We start from the raw sequence: 19,252 nt of genomic DNA on the forward strand, positions 1-19,252 counted from the left end.
CAGGGTCTGTGACACAGAGTCCTCTGAGAGTTGCTTTAATAATACTTTGCCCATTTTCTAATGTTGATTGGTTGATCAGTACCAAAACGATTACACTGACACACTTACTAGTCTCTCTTCTGATCTAGATTCACAAGCTCTCAACCAGTCTGTTGTCTGTCCCATGGAAGAGGTCCTCCATTCTTCTGAGCTGCTCTTGCATAAAAAGGACCTAGTCTTTCCTACCTGTATTTCTGAAGAGCTTGTATTCATCTTTTGCAGCACTCCAGCTGTCAGTCTCACCAATGAAGTTGTAGTTCTGTAACCACATTTGGAGCTTGTATTCTTCTTAACTTGTTATTCAATGTTTAACTGAGTAAATCTCTTTATACTGTATAGAGTATTTGCAAAGTGAAAGACTAATAACTTAGATGCTCTAACCTTCTTAGTGTCTTAATTTATAGAACAATTGAAAATGTATATCTTGGTCTATAAATCTTTACAGTGAAAGTTACATATATAATGACCCAAATTAGACTACATCACCATTCTACCATGTTAATAAACATTGTGCTTGTAATTTAATTAAAAATATTATTGCATTGTAGAGAAATAGTAAAACATCAGAAAGGTTTATGTAAGAAAAAAAAATTATAAGAACAAAACTTAGGTTTCAATCGGACTCTTGAAATATTTTCCCTGAAAATTCCTGCCACTTAGTCTAATGTGTTTCAAGATAATTTTGAAGCAAATTCTGCTTTACTCAAGTATTTAACTTCATAATGGAAATACTGATATATTTTGTCTTCTGTAATTCATTTCAACCTAATATTGAGAATATTTTAGATTTTTTTTTTCAAGAAAACAGAAAAAAATTTTTACAAATCAGTTCAAACGTTCTTTCAAGGGCAAGTCTGACTCATGACATCACAGTGGAAATGTGGTATCTTAAGTGCTCCAATTGTACAATACTATTATTGGCATTTAATTAAATCACGATTACTGTAATCTGCTGTCCTTTAACTTCATAATTCATGCTGGTGCTGGAGAATACACAGACCATTATGTCCTAGATATAGAAGTTCAGGTTTATTCCCGTGGTTAAAGTGAAGACATGTAGACTGTGGTTCTGTGGCACTTGTATCAGTACTGGACTTCGCTGAAGGAACTTGCTGTTATGGCATGATAGAGATAATAAACTATTCATCTGTTTCTCTGGCTTTCTTTTAATCCAGATTTGAGAACTAATATGGCAGCTTCCTGCCCATAATTCCAATCCTGATAATTTTGAGAAAATTGCAGGAAACTGTGATTACATATAGGGACAACTGTTAAGTTGGATATCTTGTGGTGGAACAATGGGACTGTAACATGGAGCATGCAGGGCTGCTCATCATAGTCTTATTCTGAGAAGAATACTTGTTTAGTCTTTTAGTAGCTACATCACAGGACTTGAGGAACATTGCTTGGTATGGAGAATACCCCAAATCTCTTGGTGAGAGCAGACACTGAGAGAACACCAACTCTGTTTTTGGCAGTAAATTCTTGAGAAGGTACCAAATGTTTTAGTCGGTGACACTTCCTGAGGAAGGGTTGTTTTTAGCTTGGTGGAAGATACTGAAGACAGACATTTTTGGCAATCTAGCAAAAGAGATGGTAGAAACATGGAAAAATACTAAGGAAAAGTATTTTTTTTTTCTGTGCTTTTTTTTTGTGTGGATATAATAACCTGCAAAACTCCAAAGGATTTTCACCATTGATGTAGTTCTGTATGGTTTAAAAAATTAGGCATTAAGGCATAAATGTTCATTGAGATGAAGTTTTTTAAGTATGAGTATTTTGATATACTTCTTACATTCTTTTACTGTTATTTTTTAAATATAGATAAGCTCACTGATAAAAACTTTGTTGTTGAAAATTTGAAATCTACACTAACATGAACTGCTTTTTTTTTTAATGACGTACTTAGTGAAAATATTGGGTTGGCTTTAAAGGCACAGTTACTACTCTATTAAGAGTATCTATACTTTGTATTGCTTTTTAGATTTATTTTCTACAGCTGTTCTACCCTGATAGATGAAACTCTAGTTGAAATCTTTTTTTTTTCTTTGAGAATAGAATAATTTTGCTACTCTCTTCATCTAATTTACAGTTTAAATATTAGATATCTGTTCAGTTCTTAAATTCTAAAGTACCTTCCTAAATCTATAATAAACAAAAAGGCTATAATTTTGCCCTCTGCCCCATGATGACTAGGTGTTTGTAATGTTTCAAGACACTTTTGCCCACTACATAAGTTAGATAACTACATTTGTCATCTATTTTTTCCTCTTAGAGCAGTCGAAATGAAAGAGTAAAAATGCTGAACCTAATATAATAGAATTTTGATATATTCTTTCCTGTTCTTGGAATAGGCTTCATGAGTCTGTTCTGCTTTTTATCAGATTTTGAATATTGTCCATATCCTCAACTCTTTTTTTTTTTTTTTGTATGTTACTTTAGTCTTTTTTCTGCAAAAGATGTATTTCCAGAAAATAAATGAAAGTGCTTCTGCATCATATTAACTTCGCACACTAGTGCCCCAGTTCTGTAAGAAGAGTTCCTGTTGATGTCATTTAGATGCTAGGTTGGCAGAGAAGCTTGTTTATGTGATAATCTCAGTAAGAGCAAAATACACAAGGCATACAGTTAGTTTTTAAATACAATTTAGCTACCTCACCATAAGAAAAGAGTTTTAAAAAAGAAATTTAGATAATAGACTGGACTGGGACACATGATGTAAAGCAAAAAGGCATAAGCAGGCTCAGGATCTGAAAATATTTTTAATAGAAACAACCAGAGACAGAAGATATGATTTATTCAATTGTACAAATTTTACATTGTAGTTTTTATTTTTAAAACCTCCCTTTAGAAGCACTGATGCAAAGAAAACATTTCTAGCATGTGATTTATCCTTATCTTAATGTAGACATCTGTTTTTCTCTGTCTTCAGGGCAGGTGAGATGAATCCCACATGAACTGTATGCTCCTCTTTTAGTACTAGTTCATGTTGATGATAGTAAGCCATTCCTTCTGTCAATTCTTATTAAAACTTAACCATCATAGGTATTTTGTATTACATTCTGCTGAGAAGCAGGATACTAAAAATGGATAGAATTTAGAAAGTAAGAATTGTCTTATTTGAGAGCCTTGTTCACTTCTTGTATAGTTGTTCCTAAGCAGACTTTCCAAACAGTCACCTTATCACAGGAGAATTGAGAATGGACGGTGGCCTCCCAGGCTGAGAGAGCGTGTAGAGAATTGCTGGAAGAAGGAAGGCAGGAGGGAACTTTTTAAGGGAATAAGGAAATATGTTAAGTTTTTGTTGTATGCTTTCCTCACTGCTGTCAGAATCTACAGAAGTGTAAGTGCTAATTTATTATTTCTGAAATTATGATCTGGAGCTGTTCATAAGAATGAATCTAATTAATCATTTAGATTACTTTTACAAGTCTTCCTGGTTAAATATTTGATGGTAAGGATCAGCAATGGTCAAAATTAGCCAACAGGTGACAGTGATCGCAGAATCACAAAATGGTTGAGATTGGAAGAGACCTCCAGAGATCATCTAGTCCAACCCCCCTGCTCAAGCAGGGTCACCTAGAGCATGCTACACAGGAGATCAACTAATCTAAAATATATGGGAACTTGTTAATTTAAAAAATGTTAACAGAACGTTAAGTCTAAAATTAAACACTTAGAGGCTTCCTGTGAAGTCTTTAGTTCAGTCACCTGAGATGCATATATTAACGTAGTCTTAAATTGTGCGATCACATGCTTTCTCCTCTCCCTCTCACCCTTCTGTCCTAACTGTTTTGGGCACAAAATAAAAGAATTAAGTGGGATTGTGTAATAGAAAGTAATGGTGTTTTTTGGACACCTTCTTTGTTTGTTTCAACAGCTAGAATAATGCAGGCCATCAAAGAAAGGAAGGAATATTTTGGTCTAGCTCCTTTCTGCTGTGGATTTACTGTGCAGTCCTGGACCAGCCATGCTGATGGTCAGTTGAGTCCACTCGGTGGAAGATCACCACTGTATCATTGGATTCAGGCTTTGTGTCTCAAAATTCCCTGCCAGTCAGTGCAAGGTGGTTTATTCTAAAAGTTTGTTTTGTTTTAATGTTTATAATTACTCTGGATTATCTTTGGTTATTTTTATTATAGCTAAAGATAGCATTGGGTTTTCTAGTTGACATTTCTTTCAGTACATATCTTTTGAACAAAGAAATATTGTTACTCATGAGTCTGAACAGGAAATTATGTTGCTAGGGTTTAAAACAATTGCTATTTTACAACATCTGTCATAGTATTAACTGACAGATGTCTGCTGCTAACTGGGTTTGATAGAAATCCCTCCTATAATATGACTTTAAAGACCAAGGATGTGAGACTGAAGCACTGTGTTCTAGAATATTTCATGTCAGCAGCCTGTGATCTGAATGAAACATCAGAGGAATCTTGTTAGCAGGCATCCTAACTGGAAGGGGACAAGGTCTCTCCAGGTCTCTATTGTCCTAGAGGAATGGCATTACTTGGTTTAATGTACCAGGTTTATTCTTGAATTCAAGGTTTTGTGTTCCTGTTTCAGAATTAAGAAGAATTAAGTCTTACCTTATGCTGATGCAAAAATTACCTGAATTCAGATAACTTGGTCCATGTAATTTCATATTCAAAACAAGCCTTTGCTGCCCTTTTAGCTGTTAGGAATTGCAAGATAGCTAACAGTTTTCTGTCCTATTTAGTTCATGTAAACATTTACTATCTAGTGCTACACCAGATATTCTACACTGTATTTAAGTTCATCAAGTATTTCAGGAAATAAAAACCTATAGAAGAGTGATGTACCAGAGTAGTTTGGCATTGGGTCTCCCCACCCACACTTCTCCCTCCTCCTCCCCCCCAAAAATAAATAAATAAATAGATAAATAAATAAATAAATTAATAAAATAAAAATCTGTTTTTACCACGTTTTCCTTTCAACCTCATTTTTTAGGTAAACTTTCTATTAATGTTAGTAACAATGAAGTCTTACTAGTGGATCTGGAGTTGCTCAGGTCACTTATTTTATCACTGGAAATAGAACTGTTACATTTATTGTTTAATTTATAAATTCACCTTCAATATGATTGTTTCTTGAAATGTTTTTTGATACAATTAATTGTTGTTTCTGGTAGACAGATGATATTCTTCTACCACTGAACAGATTCTATTGGACAGTGCCCTAACCATCTCAGTCTGTACTGTAGATGGCATATATAACTTTCAGAAGAATGCCTCTCCTGCCTCTCCTGCTTAGACTGGCCTGACTGTACATTTTGAAGCTATAAGACTTGGTCAGTTAGGACTTTCTGTAGTACGCTGTAAGATATTTATGAAATAGCACCAAAAAAGTAGATTCAACATTTTATAAATATATTCAAGATTTTAACAAGAAGAAACTCACAGCATAATGTTTTTTGCTATATCATATCCTGATGTAAAATGGTGTAAGCTATGGCACAGTGTTTCAGTAACTAATCCACACACATTAGATCAGCATTTTATGTCTTGGCCTATTTATATAAATTCTAATTGAAGTATGAATAAACTTTTCCTCTTCTTTGCTCCAGTTAGTTCTGTGTATATCAGATGGGGAACTGGAACTCTTTCCTGGAAAAGAAGAAGGAATATGGGGAGAAAAAGAGATTAAATGAACTTTACTTCTAATAGCAAATATCCTTAGTTGGCATTGGGCAGTAGAAGCAAAAAAATAAACATAGAAGATGTTTTTATCACAATTTTTTTTCCTTAGAGGAAAAAATGCAAGGTAATCAAGAGTTACATATCACACATAGCATTAAAATTAAGGAAATGATTATCTTAAGTAGTCCAATGTTATATATAGAATAATATATTTTTCTTTTTCTTCCAGCATCTATATACATGTATATATATATATGCACACCCATAACGTATATATTACATATACACACGCACAAGCACACATGCAAAATTTGTGGAACTGATACGGGTATCCTCAAGATTTCTATAGGCAGAAAGGTCTGAACCTGGCTTTCAAAGGCAGCTTTGGTCAATCACTTCACCTGCTTGTTTGTCCTAAAGTTTTAGGCTCCATGCAGTATTTATGGAACAGATGCTACTCAATTAGTACAATGCTTTTTTCATTTGAGGGTATTATTTTGGAAAGTGTCAGTTTAGTGCTGAGGGAAATAAAACAGTTTGGCAAGAAGCATCGGGAGACTTGGCTAGAGTTCTTGTATGCATCTCTGAGGCAGAACTTTCTTCAGCAATGCTCTCTTCTTACCTCTTGACAACTTGCACTGAATGATTTTTTTTTTCCTCTTGAACTTTTCATTCTCTTGTGGTTAGACTGAACTGTGTTTTTTGGAGCAGAGGTACACCACCATCTTTTTTCCTTTTCTCTCTCTCTTTTATTTTTTTAAACTATCCTTTTTAAGATCTGGATGGTTCTTGACCCGTGTGCAGAGAGATTTCACATGGTGACTTTCCTCTGGCTAAGTGCATACGTTGTGCTTGAACTTCTGGAAAGCAAAAGTTTATCTGTTTAACCAAGCCTGCAAATCTAATGTGAACTGAATAATCTTTAATCTGTAAAAGTTCAAGCTGAAAATTGTGTAGAAATATCTGTTTCTGACCTGGAGAAAAGCCAAAAATGTTTCACATTAACTTCAGAGCTTCCAAGTTATTTACCAGGAGTCTTGTTAAGCCAGAATAATCCAAAACAGCAAGGTCTCTGGCACCATTCCCTCCATGTATTTTAACAGAAATCAATATAAACAAACTGGTTTTCCTCTGGTTTATTCCTTGTTCTTCTCAAGCCCAACCCACTTATTTTATATTTTGGATCATGAATCTAGACAGGCAGAATTTCATTTGATGGAGGTGCTCCCAGCACGGAGAGGAATTCTAGAATTCCACTTAAGAATTTAATGCGTAGAAAACATAGTTGTCTTTGAATTTGCAAGGTATCCTTTTAAGCAGGAGCTAATAAGCGTGGAGGAAGTTGAAAAGTTATCCATCACCTCACTCTTGGCAAGGGCATGCAGAGTATCAAAGGTGTTGGCATTGCTTTGTGGTTTTTGGCAGAGGTGTGGTTTGCAGCATCATAGATGTATCTACAATTTCTACCACAGGTGCCAATAGTAGTTCAGACTTCAGGATGTATGAATAAATATGGAGTCATTTTGTACAGCCCATGGTATAGTAAAACCAAAACTGTCTGACCTAGATAATGTTAGGCTACACTTAATATGGTGCATTTCTACTTTGATTTGGATTGTAAACCTAACTCTTAAAAATAAATAAATAAAACTAAAACTTTAGTAAGTCTTTTGTTGAAGGCAAGATTTAATGGCCTATATTTTTCATTAGGTTTGGCCATAGTATACAATTATTAGATGTAAAGTAGCTAATGTTTCTTTAATTCCAAAAAAAGAAACTGTAGGTTATTTGGAAAAGGAAGATGGATTACTGCAATAGATCTTGAAATAGAGAGACTGTAGAGGAAAAAATCATAGAGCAGAGTTCAGAATGAACAGAATTGCTTTTGGTGCCTGACATACTTCGGTTTTACAAAACTGGTTTAAAAAAAAACAACACAACACACACACACAAAAACCTTCTGACAGGAAATCAGTCTCATAACTGAACTTAGCATCACAAACATCTCTAACTTCATTGGAAAATTTTTGTCACAAATGTGACTGGAATGCTGTTTTTTTTTTTTTGCTTGTTTTCATTACATTTTTTGAGAGTCACTGCTGTCACTGAAGAGAATTTGCATGTTTTTAAGGATATAAAATTTGAATATACTTCTTCAAAAGAAGGATTCACAAGCACAGGGTCTTGTTTCCAACAACGATAATAAATTAAATGCCCTGAAAGGACAAAGCACATGTATATGACTCTTTTCCTGAGTGCTGTCTCCATCTCTAATTTCAGTTCAGGTATCTTCTGAACACAGTCTTCTGCCTGTTTTTTTCTGGGAATGAGATTTTTAAAGAATGAATCCTTTGGGCCTCTTGTTATGATGTTATTTCTTTCTTTTTATTGCGTGTGTATCAGCTGGTGCTCAAGGGTGAAAGTAACTCTGTAAATGAAAAAGTAAAAGGGCAGGGAATCAATGAACACATAAATTAGAGATAAAATAAAGTACAGAGTACCAGATACTGAAAAGGTTGAGAAAACAAACAGAAAGGGAATGAAATCAAAAACCAAGTATCATGGGAAAATAATGAAATCCTTAGATATAGGGGATATTAAACAGAAGATAAATGATTGCTTAGTGGGTTGAGGGGAATCTTTATTATAATCAACTTTGTCAGACCGGATGATGTGTTCCTGTTTTGAGTAGACTGTAGAATTGATGATAAAGTTTCAAAACAGCAAGCAACTTCAAAGAGCTTTGGGAAAGAGATGCATTAGGGTGTAGGTGAGCTGATGATTCTTGCATTGCTTTTTATTTGCCCAAACTCAAGCAATGGTAAAAACATAGTCTCTCACTTAATTTGAATGTTTTACACCTCTGGAGATCTTTTTAGATTTTTTTGAAACATTAATGCTTGAGTTTTGTTGTAATCAATGATTAAAATATAAAGTAATCATTAGTGTAATTAATGGAAAAAATTGAGCTTTAAGCTCAAGAGATTTAATCTGTCTTTCACTTCCTTATTATCTAATTAAAGTAATCAAGACAAATTTGGTGTCTTTATATTGTTTGTGATCTCTGAGACAGGATCTGTCATCCCCAACTCATTTGCTTAGCCTGCTTCGTAGGCATCATTCGTGGTAGTGGAATCCTATTTCATATCTCTATATGGCTTTTGCACCTATTCACTACACTTTACACTGAACAATTCATGACTCCTAACACTTAGATTTTCCATTCTTGTGATGTGACTGACTATACTCATTCTCGTTAAGTTGTTTTATTAAGTTTGAGCAGTATTGTTCAGGGCAGCACTTCCAATACCTGAGAGAAAAGATGTGCTTATAAATGGCCAGTGAAGTTCTTGGAATTATAACTGCTTTTCCTCATTCACCAAGTCAGAGATAATTCAAGGCACACTCTTACAAGAGCCTTGGATCCCGTAGCCATTCTGTAGACTCCAAGATCTTTGGGTATTCTTGTGATTATTCCAGAACTGTTTTTTGTTGTTGTTGTTGTTGTTTGGTTTTTGTATACTCAGGATAATACACGAACTTAAGAACTTCTTTACTGAAAGGGTTGTTAGGCACTGGAACAGGCTGCCCAGGGAGGTGGTGGAGTCACCATCCCTGGAAGTCTTCAAAAGACGTTTAGATGTAGAGCTTAGGGATATGGTTTAGTGGGGACTGTTAGTGTTAGGTTAGAGGTTGGACTCGATGATCTTGAGGTCTCTTCCAACCTAGAAATTCTGTGATTCTGTGATCCTTTACCTGGGAGCCTGCTATATTTCCATTGTTATAGACATTGTTATATGTCTTGCAAGTCTGAAGACTGAAACATGGTAAAGTTCTCTCTATACTGCCTATTGGATCATCCTCTGTTAATAGCTCAAGAGTTTTGATGGAGAAACCTGGTAGTTCTCATCCAAAAGCAATCCCCAAAGTAGTCTATGCATGCAGTGTGGATGATTCAAGCTACAGGACAATGAAATAACAATGAAGGAACAGTCTCAACCTATAGTATAGGTGTACTCATAAGATGAGAAGGTGTTTTCCAAAAGAATTGCTGAAATACAGCTCCTATATCCATCATATTAAATTATTTGTATTTTTGATATCAAATATCATGGACATTTTTGGATATTGCATAATTAAAATAGCACATTCTTTTCTGTAGGTGTTTTTTCTCTTGATGAAAAAGAGGATTAATATTGTGTGCATTATGGCAAAAAATAATGTTCATCTAGTCTAATTACTATCTACTTAAATGTAATTGAAAGCATGTTGATGTTTTAGAGCACTTCCATGAAGCACAAAACTCTCAAAAACATAATATGATGGTAAATTGGAATCCATGTTCCAGTGAATCATTTTGTTCACACTTAACAGTTTATGAGCAAAACAGAAATTGTAGGTTTAAAGAAAGTACTTTTCTTTGAACTACATGGAAAAGTTAGTTTTGTATTGCAGCTCAGAGTATTACAAATGCTGAATACATTACCTTTTCTTATAATCTCTATTTTTCTTAAGCAAGCTATTATGTGTTGGACAATACTACTACACTGCTGTTTGATTTAAAAGATCAAAGCTCTTCTCTGAAGAGTTTTGATTAACTGTGAAGACTGGTTATGTTCAACACTAATAGGTATACTAAAGTGCTGCCAAGATTAATGTGGAGATGACCTCGTGCCTATTTTCAGAATCGCAGGGGGGCGAATTCTGTCAACAGTGAAGATGCATTTGATAAAAGGCCGAAGCAATGGGGATCCTTTCTGTCAGGCAGTAGAGGAAGTTGTACAAGATTTGGATTTGAAGATTAAAAATATTATCGATTCACAACATGATGTCTTGACTGCCAGCACCACTGGAGTTAGTCCAACACGGGTAATGGGACTTCTTTTGTTCTTCTTACTATTTAACTTCACAAGAAAGCAAATGTCCTTCTCCTGTTTTGTTTCTTTTTATTTTTAAAAGACTTTTATATAGAACATTATCTTTTCCTGGTCATTTCTTCTGTGCTGTGGTTTTTAAATTCCTGAAAGACTTATACTTAAGGATTACAGTGTGGATTTCAAAAAGATGTTTTATTTAAACTTCCTACATCAAAATTATAAATCAAGTACTCTTCAAAATTTAATTTGTTCTTGCAGCAGTTCTGAATGTAAATACTTCTAACTATTAAATTTCACTGAAATTTAAAGGCAGTAGAGCTATTACGTTTCCAGGCAAAAACAGTGCTAATGAAAGTGTAATTAAGATTTGAGAACATGTCAATAATTTTGATTATTTTGATACACAGATTAGCTCAGAGTCATGTATTATTAACGGTAAGAAACTTAAAATAAGGTTAAATACCTTATTTTCTGTACTTTGAATCAACTCAGGTTTATATTAGAATATTTTTTTAATGAAGATGTCAACTACCTGTATTTTATATAACGGTTACTCAAAATGTTGTTGAACATCATGTATTTTTGTCTAGGAAACTTTTTAAAACTTCTGGACTTTTTGATTGTGTGTATATTCTTAGTATGCTTTGTATTGTCAAATCACTGGAATTACCTCACAGTAACAGGATTTCTAACAGATTTTTATCAGACTCCCCAATATGCTTTTGCTTCTTAGTAAGAAATAAAATAGCCAGAGACTAGTGAGTAGTTATATTGGTTTAAATATGTATTTCCACTGAACAGCATCCTCATTTGTCTGTGTTTCCTGAAACTGTCATTTCCCATTTTCCCTTTGGTGTCTTTGTGTTTTTCTCTGTCTGTGTCATCTGAAAAATTGACTGCCATATCATTTTTCTTTGTCTTCACCTGACTACCTGGGTGCTTGATAAATATTTCTGAAAAAGATTTATGTTGCATGGCTGTTCTGATAAGACTTCATTTCTTCAGAAAGTTTTACCAACAATACCAAAAGTGGTTCATGTTTCTTATTGTTCTGCATAGGTCAAGTTTGTAGTCTAATAAGTGTGTAGAAATGTTTACCGGTATCCCTGTAGGGGCAGAAGATAGACGATTGTATCAGATACCAGGAAACATGGAAATACTTAATTCCATTAAGAACAGAATGAAGCTAACATTTTCCCAAAACAGGCAACTGCGGGCAGCTTATAAACTTTATGTTAATGTGAGTCCGTGGTTTTAATGTTGAAATTTTTCCCAATTGTTGGAACAATCTATCTGCTTGTGAATGGGAAGAGTCTACTATAGCTCTTTGTGAAGAAACTTGAGTATATAACAGAGGATGATGGGCTTTAAGCTAATCTTTTTCACCATACTCATCACAATATATCTGTATGCAACATAGTATAACTGAGAGCTGTCAGAGATGACTGTGGTCTGGATATGACTGGTGTGCTGGTTGGCTTGAGAAATCTAGTATTCTCTCGAAGCATAGACAAAAGTTAAGCTATGATATCAAATTGCAGACTTTATTGGAGCTTTCTCTAGATGGACATTGTACTAGTGTAGATTGCCATTGTTGATTTTGAAAATGAAAAATTTCCGTAAGTTTTCCAAATGAATTTGAGCCATATAGGAAAACTGGAATATCTGTATTGTTTCATTAAGATCTCAGGACACCAAAGATTAATACTCTGTGCTGAGCTTTGTATATACCGTTTTGTTTTGTTTAACAAGAATGTTACAATTTTCACAAACCTCATTCTGTATTCAGAATAAGTTCTTTTTTTGACTGGGTATTTTTTTGTATATCAGAGGTTGACTTACTACTTTGAGAACAAATTACATCAGTGCTCAGTTTTTCTGCATATATCTGTTTTATAAGAACGTAGAGCTATAGAAAAAAGTCAGTATTTCATGCAGAACGAAGCACAACTTTGTGTTGAAGCCTTCACAAGTGACTAATAGGAATTGTGATTAATTTCTTCCTGAAAAACTCACTGCTGCAAATGGAATCCACTTGGCATTTCTGGAACTAGACAGAATAGTCTGAAGTAGATAACTGTTACTACCCTTGAAAGATGAATAATAATTTTATTGAAAAATATTTTGAACCATGATTTTTAATAACAAACAAGATTTTTGTGGCAGAGGATGTTGTTTTGCCTAAAGTTCTATTGTATTTGGACAATTGAATTTTAGTCCATGGTAAGTATACCAAGCTATTGTTGTAGTACAACGTGAGATTTTTGAAGGTCATCATTTGGCAGTTAGGAGGTTATGCTATACTCTCAAGATTATTATTATATTTTCTTTGTGTATAATCAGTCAAGCTGATTCCAAACTCATACTTTTTTTATTAAGACAAATTTACCATGACACTCATGACATTTTATAAAAATCTGTGATGTGGTGATGTAATGAAGAAGTTCAGAATAAATTTTGAGGAAATTAAATGTTACTGAAATAAGCCAAATTTGAAAAACCAAGTATAACAACCATTTCTGTAATTGCTATTTCTAGCTATTGATTATAACTTATAGTAACTGACTGACATGTGTTGCTATGGTTTCTTGAAAGCTACATACATAATTGATGTAATCAAATAGGCAGAGAAATAGAATTTGATCTTTCCAAGACTGTGTTTAAAAGCAGTTAACTGATTAGATAAATGCAGTTTGTTGCCTGTCCTGTCCTGAACAAAGTCAGGCTACTATATGTTTCTGTGTATTGGTAAATAAGAAAGCCAGTAGTTTTTAAAACCTACTGCTGTGTATTTAGCACTAAATTTCCTTACAGAACTCCTAGAAATTTTAAAGAGAAATGCTGCAAACTTGCAATTCTTGCAGTCCCATTGTGGCTATGAAGTTCTATATCTACTGGCTGTAGTGTTGAACATTTCCAGATGTGGATTATTATTTTCTTTAAGGATTTCTTGATTCTTGTGGAAAACTGAGGAATTCATTCTGTTCCAAACAATAGGGGATTGTGCCTCTTGTCAAATCTTGGTGGAAATCTCACTTTTAACCAACTACTTTTGCAGATTCAGTTACAGGAGCTGGACTTCTCTAGTAAGTTTGTGTGCCCCACAGCACTCAAATTGGTTGTGAGGAAATAATACATTAATTTCTGCTGTATGGTTTCATCACAGATTTGAAAATTTGTGTGACATGCTCTTCAGTGTATGCCTCCAGCTGGAAATGACCTAAACTCTAATAGTTGCTTGGGATGAAGGAGAATCTTCCCTGTAGTCAGGTTACTCCATAAATGCTTCCTGGGAAAGGGGAGAAGGAGATCACAGAATCACAGAATCGTCTAGGTTGGAAGAGACCTCCAAGATCACCTAGTCCAACCTCTGACCTAACACTAACCAGACCTCCACTAAAACAGGTCACTAAGCTCTACATCTAAACGTCTTTTAAAGACCTCCAGGCATGGTGACTCCACCACTTCCCTGGGCAGCCTGTTCCAATGCCTAACAACCCTTTCGGTAAAGAAGTTCTTCCTAATATCCAACCTAAACATCCTCTGGAGCAGCTTTAGCCCATTCCCCCTCGTCCTGTCGCCAGGCACGTGGGAGAATAGACGAACACCCGCCTCGCTCCAGCATCCTTTAATGTACCTGTAGAGAGCAATAAGGTCACCCCTGAGCCTCCTCTTCTCCAGGCTGAACAATCCCAGCTCCCTCAGCCGTTCCTCGTAAGACTTGTTCTCCAGACCCCTCACCAGCTTCATTGCCCTTCTCTGGACTCTCTCAAGCACCTCCATGTCCTTCTTGTAGTGAGGGGCCCAAAACTGAACACAGTACTTGAGGTGCAGCCTCACCAGAGCTGAAAGATTCTCCCGTGTTCTGCTGATACAGGTTACTTTTGGGGCTGATATACTATCTGTGTTTTTTTTTCTTTTCTTTCTTTTTTTTTTCTTTTTTTTCTTTTCAATAGTATGATTTCTTTAATTTCATTTACTTTCAGCCAAAGCTGCATTCCATAAACCATGGCACTGTGTATTGTGGCAGAGATACTGTAAAGGTCTTACTAGTTCTTCTGGATGAAGAAGCAGTCAGTGCTCCTACCGAGAACAAAGAATTATTATTATGTGATGATGAAAACTTAAATATGTTTGGAATCAGCTCTGTTTTGACACTCTTCAGGTGAGTACTACAAGGTTTTTGTTTGTTTGTTGTAAGAAAAGATCTTACATTGAGTGACCTAATAAAAAACTGACATTACTTACACTAAGCTAGTGACCAAATTGCAGTCTCTTGTGAGGGTAGGTGTGAAAGGTAAGCATTCTTAGAACAGTGTCCAGTTCTTAGAAGTATTCTACCTCCTCGTTATTTTCAGCGTGGTTTTGTAATAATGGACTTTCTGGGCTTTTACTTTTCTGGGCTGCACAAAACCCATGAAGAGTATCCTTTGCAACAAGTCTTCCAAATATTCATCTATATTCTTAAGTTCAAATAATGTGTGTTTGGTAGCTGATTGCATTTATATTCAGTTTGAAGATTCCTCCTTTGTCTAGGTATGGTACAAAAGATTTTTGAATGATATCCTGTTTTCTTCCTACATAGTCATTATTTGGCAGTGAAAATTTTAAAATAGTTAAATAGATTTTCATATCATGACCCACCAGTCACGATAGTTTCACACAAAGCATGTTGAAACAAATTCACATGCATGAAGATTTATTGGTAGGGGCTGTAGCTGATGGAATATGGTACTCTAATGGTGAAATTTATTTTGACGGAAGAATAAAACTGAGAGTGAGAGAAGAATAAAGAAAACTCTCCTCAGTTACCAGCCAGGGTTCCCATACAAGCATCCCCTACCATACAGCAGCTGGTTCCCCAGTAATACTTTTCCCATGATAACTATATTGTTTTCATAAGGACCTCCTAAACCCCACTGCTTATTGTACCTGCTTTTTGATGATACTAGCAGTGACTGGAGCATCTACTCATCAGGGCTGGGGCTACACAGCTGTTAAGCTCTGTGCTTACACATTTTTCGGTCCCTTAGCATTAAAAAAAAAAAAGAAAAAAAAAGGCAACAATGAAAGAGTATGAAAAGTGAGAAACTAGGAGTGTTTCTTATGCTGGTGGTAATTACGTTCCATGAGAACCCCCTATAGCAACACTATCAGAGTGTGCAGTTGCAAGGTCATGAGGAAAACAGGAAAGGAAGAGAATAACAAGTAATTAGAAAGGAAGAGAATAACAAGAATAACAAATAATGCTACAGAGAAAACTCTGCCCTAGCAGCCTGGGTGAAAAGATGCAGAGCTGTGAGTGGAAAGCAAGCATTAGACTTCCAGATATAAGGCCTTTAGCAATACAGAAGGCAAAGGTCTAAGACACTGTGCAACTCTAGGTTACTGATGTTTTTGTTTGTATGTTTTATATAAGAACTGTATCACCTTTTTCTGTTAGTCCTAAATTGGATGATGGATGATCCTAAATTTAGGACAATTTAAGGGTTCCATTAGATTTATAGTTCCACCTCCTTCACGAAACCAACCAAACAAGCACAGTCTAATAAAATTTAGAAAAAAATAGTTTCATTAATAAAAATTCTGATTAACCCTGTAATATTTTTTTTTAATATAGAAGGCAGACTGGAACAACATATTTACATATTTTTCACTGCTCAAATACCTAGAGCTGTGTACATTACTATTGCATTAAGGAACATGTTTAAAATAACCAATATTTAAGTCTCTTATTTTTCCATTATTTCTGATTCAGGAAAATTGATCCACATTTTAACATTTAAAGTTGTTTCATTAAATTGATAAACCCTAACTGGGATGTATTTTTATCAAAATAAAAAGAGCTTAATCTGATTTTAGAATAATGCTCAAGGCCCGACTGAATTCTTCTTCCAAATTAATGTTGCTATTATTCAAATCTAGGTCTTGATTTGTTTTCTTAAACAACTCTTTTTAATTTAAAATGAAATTAAAACCACCTATATCTGAATAAGAGTGCCTACTGAGTACTTTGGTTTCACTTACCACATTTGATTTTTCAGCTAAATTGCCTTTCTTGATTTTTTCTCCAAAAGTTTAAGGCATTTATTTGATTTGAAATCTTCTCCTTATTGGTGTAAGGAGGTGCTGCTATCTGGAAATTTATATTGTGACCTACACAAAATTATTGTGTTTTCCTTAATATTCCCTAGTGGCCAATTTGCTTTAGATTTTATTTTCCAGTGGGCAGTTTTGTGTAGGTCATTTTAAGAAAACACCGCTGCTTTCAGATGAAGGCTGAAATTGAATGAGAGCATCTAATTTTTAAAACTTGAACATTTCAGGATTTTTACTTTCTTTGACTTTTTAATTTAGTTTTAAAATTAAGTTTTTTAATAAACTGTGAGATTAAATTAAATGGGTAGATTTATCTGTCTGTTTTGAAATCCTGATAAAAAACACTATTGCTGAAAAGCAGATATTGTGTGTTGATTAACTGCTTTGTTGGTTTTATTTAACTGTAAAATATATTTTTGTGATTTTGTGGAATACATGATTATTTCAGAAGTGGAAATGTAAGCAATGATGATACATCCTTGATATTTTGGAACATCCAAACCAAGCTGAAGTTTTTCTTACTTAATGGATCTTTCAGTGTACATCTCAAATATTTTCCCTTCATAAGGACCACATTTCAATCTTCTTGGAAATATTACTTTTAGGTATGCATTATAGAAGTGCAAATAAAATTCTCTTCTTTTTTGATGTTTTTAGTTTTTATTTTATTTCAAGGCTGCATGCAAGGCAAGTGTGACTAAAGCCAGTCATTATTACTTGCTCATTTTTTTTCTTGCTTTTTTATTTCCTTCTATATAGAGAAGGAAAGTTAACATGTTGACCTGGTTCACAAAGCAACAGATCTCTTGGAAAGTGATTTTGTAGGTTCTGAAAAGGAAGCTCACATATCCATGCAGTGGAGAAGCAGTGATAATTTAACCAACCACTTATCCTGAGGAAGCATCAGGTGTTGGAAAAGTGGGACACTGAGGATTTTGTCGCTATGGGTTACAAGGAGGGCTCATGAGCAGTAAAAACAGAGTAGATGGGAGCTTGCCAAAGCTACATATTTTGGCAATTTAAATGGCAAATATATTGTAAGGGCATCCAGAAATTTTGCACCACAGAAAAATGGAAATAAAAGAAAGTGAACTAAACGCTAAATTTTATTTATGGAATAATTAATAGAATAATTGAATAGAATGAGGTAAATAAATTAAATACTGACTTCTTCTGAAACTAAACAACTGTCTTCATATGCACAGGACTGCCATGAGCTTAAACCGAGAATTATTTACATATGCACAGATTCCTTTTTTTTTTCCAAGAGCAAACAAAAGTCCCTCTTATATGCATCATCTTTTTGCATTTTATACCTCAATTTTTTTCATTAACTTATGTAACTATACATATACATACTAGTACTTCACAAGAAGTGAATATACTTAAGAGTACTTCATACACAGAGGTGTATGGTGAAAAGCACGTAAAAACGAGGTAAGTTATTCTGGATGTCAGCAATATGCTGCTCAAAGACACGGAAGTAGAATGCTAGGTTGGTAACCCATCAGCAACGTTACCAATAACACTGTTCTTGCAGAGCTATTGTAAATTTACTGCAAAAGGATACTGGAAATTGCAACCGTAGGTTTGATTTCATTATGCAGTCTTTAGTTGTCATGGTACATGTGGTTACTCGGGATGGTGTTCTGCTTCTGAGGAGCTTGCTATGGTAATTATTTTTCTTAACTAATTGCATGCATATGTTCTGAATACTTGCTATCTCTTTTTAATATAGATCTCCAGCACAGTCTGATGGATCTTCCCCAAAACCTCTTAGACAGCGTATTCAGAAATCTATGGATGAAAAAATAATTAAGGTACTTCATAAGAATCATTATGCACAGATGGATACACTCAAATAATAATGCTAACATGAAAAGAATAGTGTTAAAAATCTCAAACACTTGTCTGAAAGGTAGTCCATAGCTAACGAAGTGATTACCTAATAGTTAGTGGCCTAACTCAAACAGTACTGCAATATTAAAGTGAAATGAAAACATCTAACACTCTGGAAGATAGAGGCTTTAAACTTAAAAATACTTCCTCATGAAGAAGATATCTTAATGGCAATTCGCTGAGTTAGTCTATATTTCTTCATTTAACCACCTACATATGTCAGGACTATGGAATTAAAACAGGTTATGTGAAAGCAAAAATAATATTGAACATAAGGACCTGATTTCAGTTTTGAAACAATAATTACTTTTTATTGTATTTTTTTCAGAACATGTTAAAAAAAACAATCCATGCTATTTTGTAGATGAAATTGAGCATTACAACAATATGTTGATATTGTGAGTGTTTGTAATGAAAAGACCAACTTCAGTGTTTCTGAATATTGCAGGCTTTCTAAAATTGCATTTTACATAGTCTCTTTTTCTCAAAATTGTCAAATGTTAATGTTAGGACTTTGGAAAGAGAGCTTGTATCTTCCACAGAATTTCAACAGAGCACTAAATGTGAAAGTGGTGACTTAGTATTCTTTACAAACTTTATTCTGACAACAGATGAAAGCACAAATATAATTAGTATGTAGGAAGGCAAAAGAGGTTTTATAGGCCATCAGAATTAGTT

At 34.5% G+C, this 19,252-nt stretch overlaps 1 protein-coding gene across 5 annotated transcripts in view; it reads left to right on the forward strand.

Moving 5' to 3' along the window:
• The window catches only part of PARPBP (PARP1 binding protein), a 53,342-nt gene that overhangs the window by 21,728 nt on the left and 12,362 nt on the right, over nt 1–19,252 (forward strand). For 4 of the 5 annotated variants that reach the window (XM_068663958.1, XM_068663978.1, XM_068663988.1 and 1 more), the window contains 3 exons: nt 10,385–10,568; nt 14,563–14,741; nt 18,414–18,495. In XM_068663958.1, coding sequence (XP_068520059.1) covers nt 10,385–10,568; nt 14,563–14,741; nt 18,414–18,495 — 445 coding nt within the window. Of the gene's footprint in view, nt 1–10,384; nt 10,569–14,562; nt 14,742–18,413; nt 18,496–19,252 lie in introns of those variants that run through there. The other variant, XR_011090422.1, reaches the window with a different exon arrangement.

The sequence above is a fragment of the Anas acuta genome, chromosome 1 (genome assembly GCF_963932015.1).
Source record: "Anas acuta chromosome 1, bAnaAcu1.1, whole genome shotgun sequence".
In the NCBI taxonomy this organism is placed as follows: domain Eukaryota; kingdom Metazoa; phylum Chordata; class Aves; order Anseriformes; family Anatidae; genus Anas; species Anas acuta.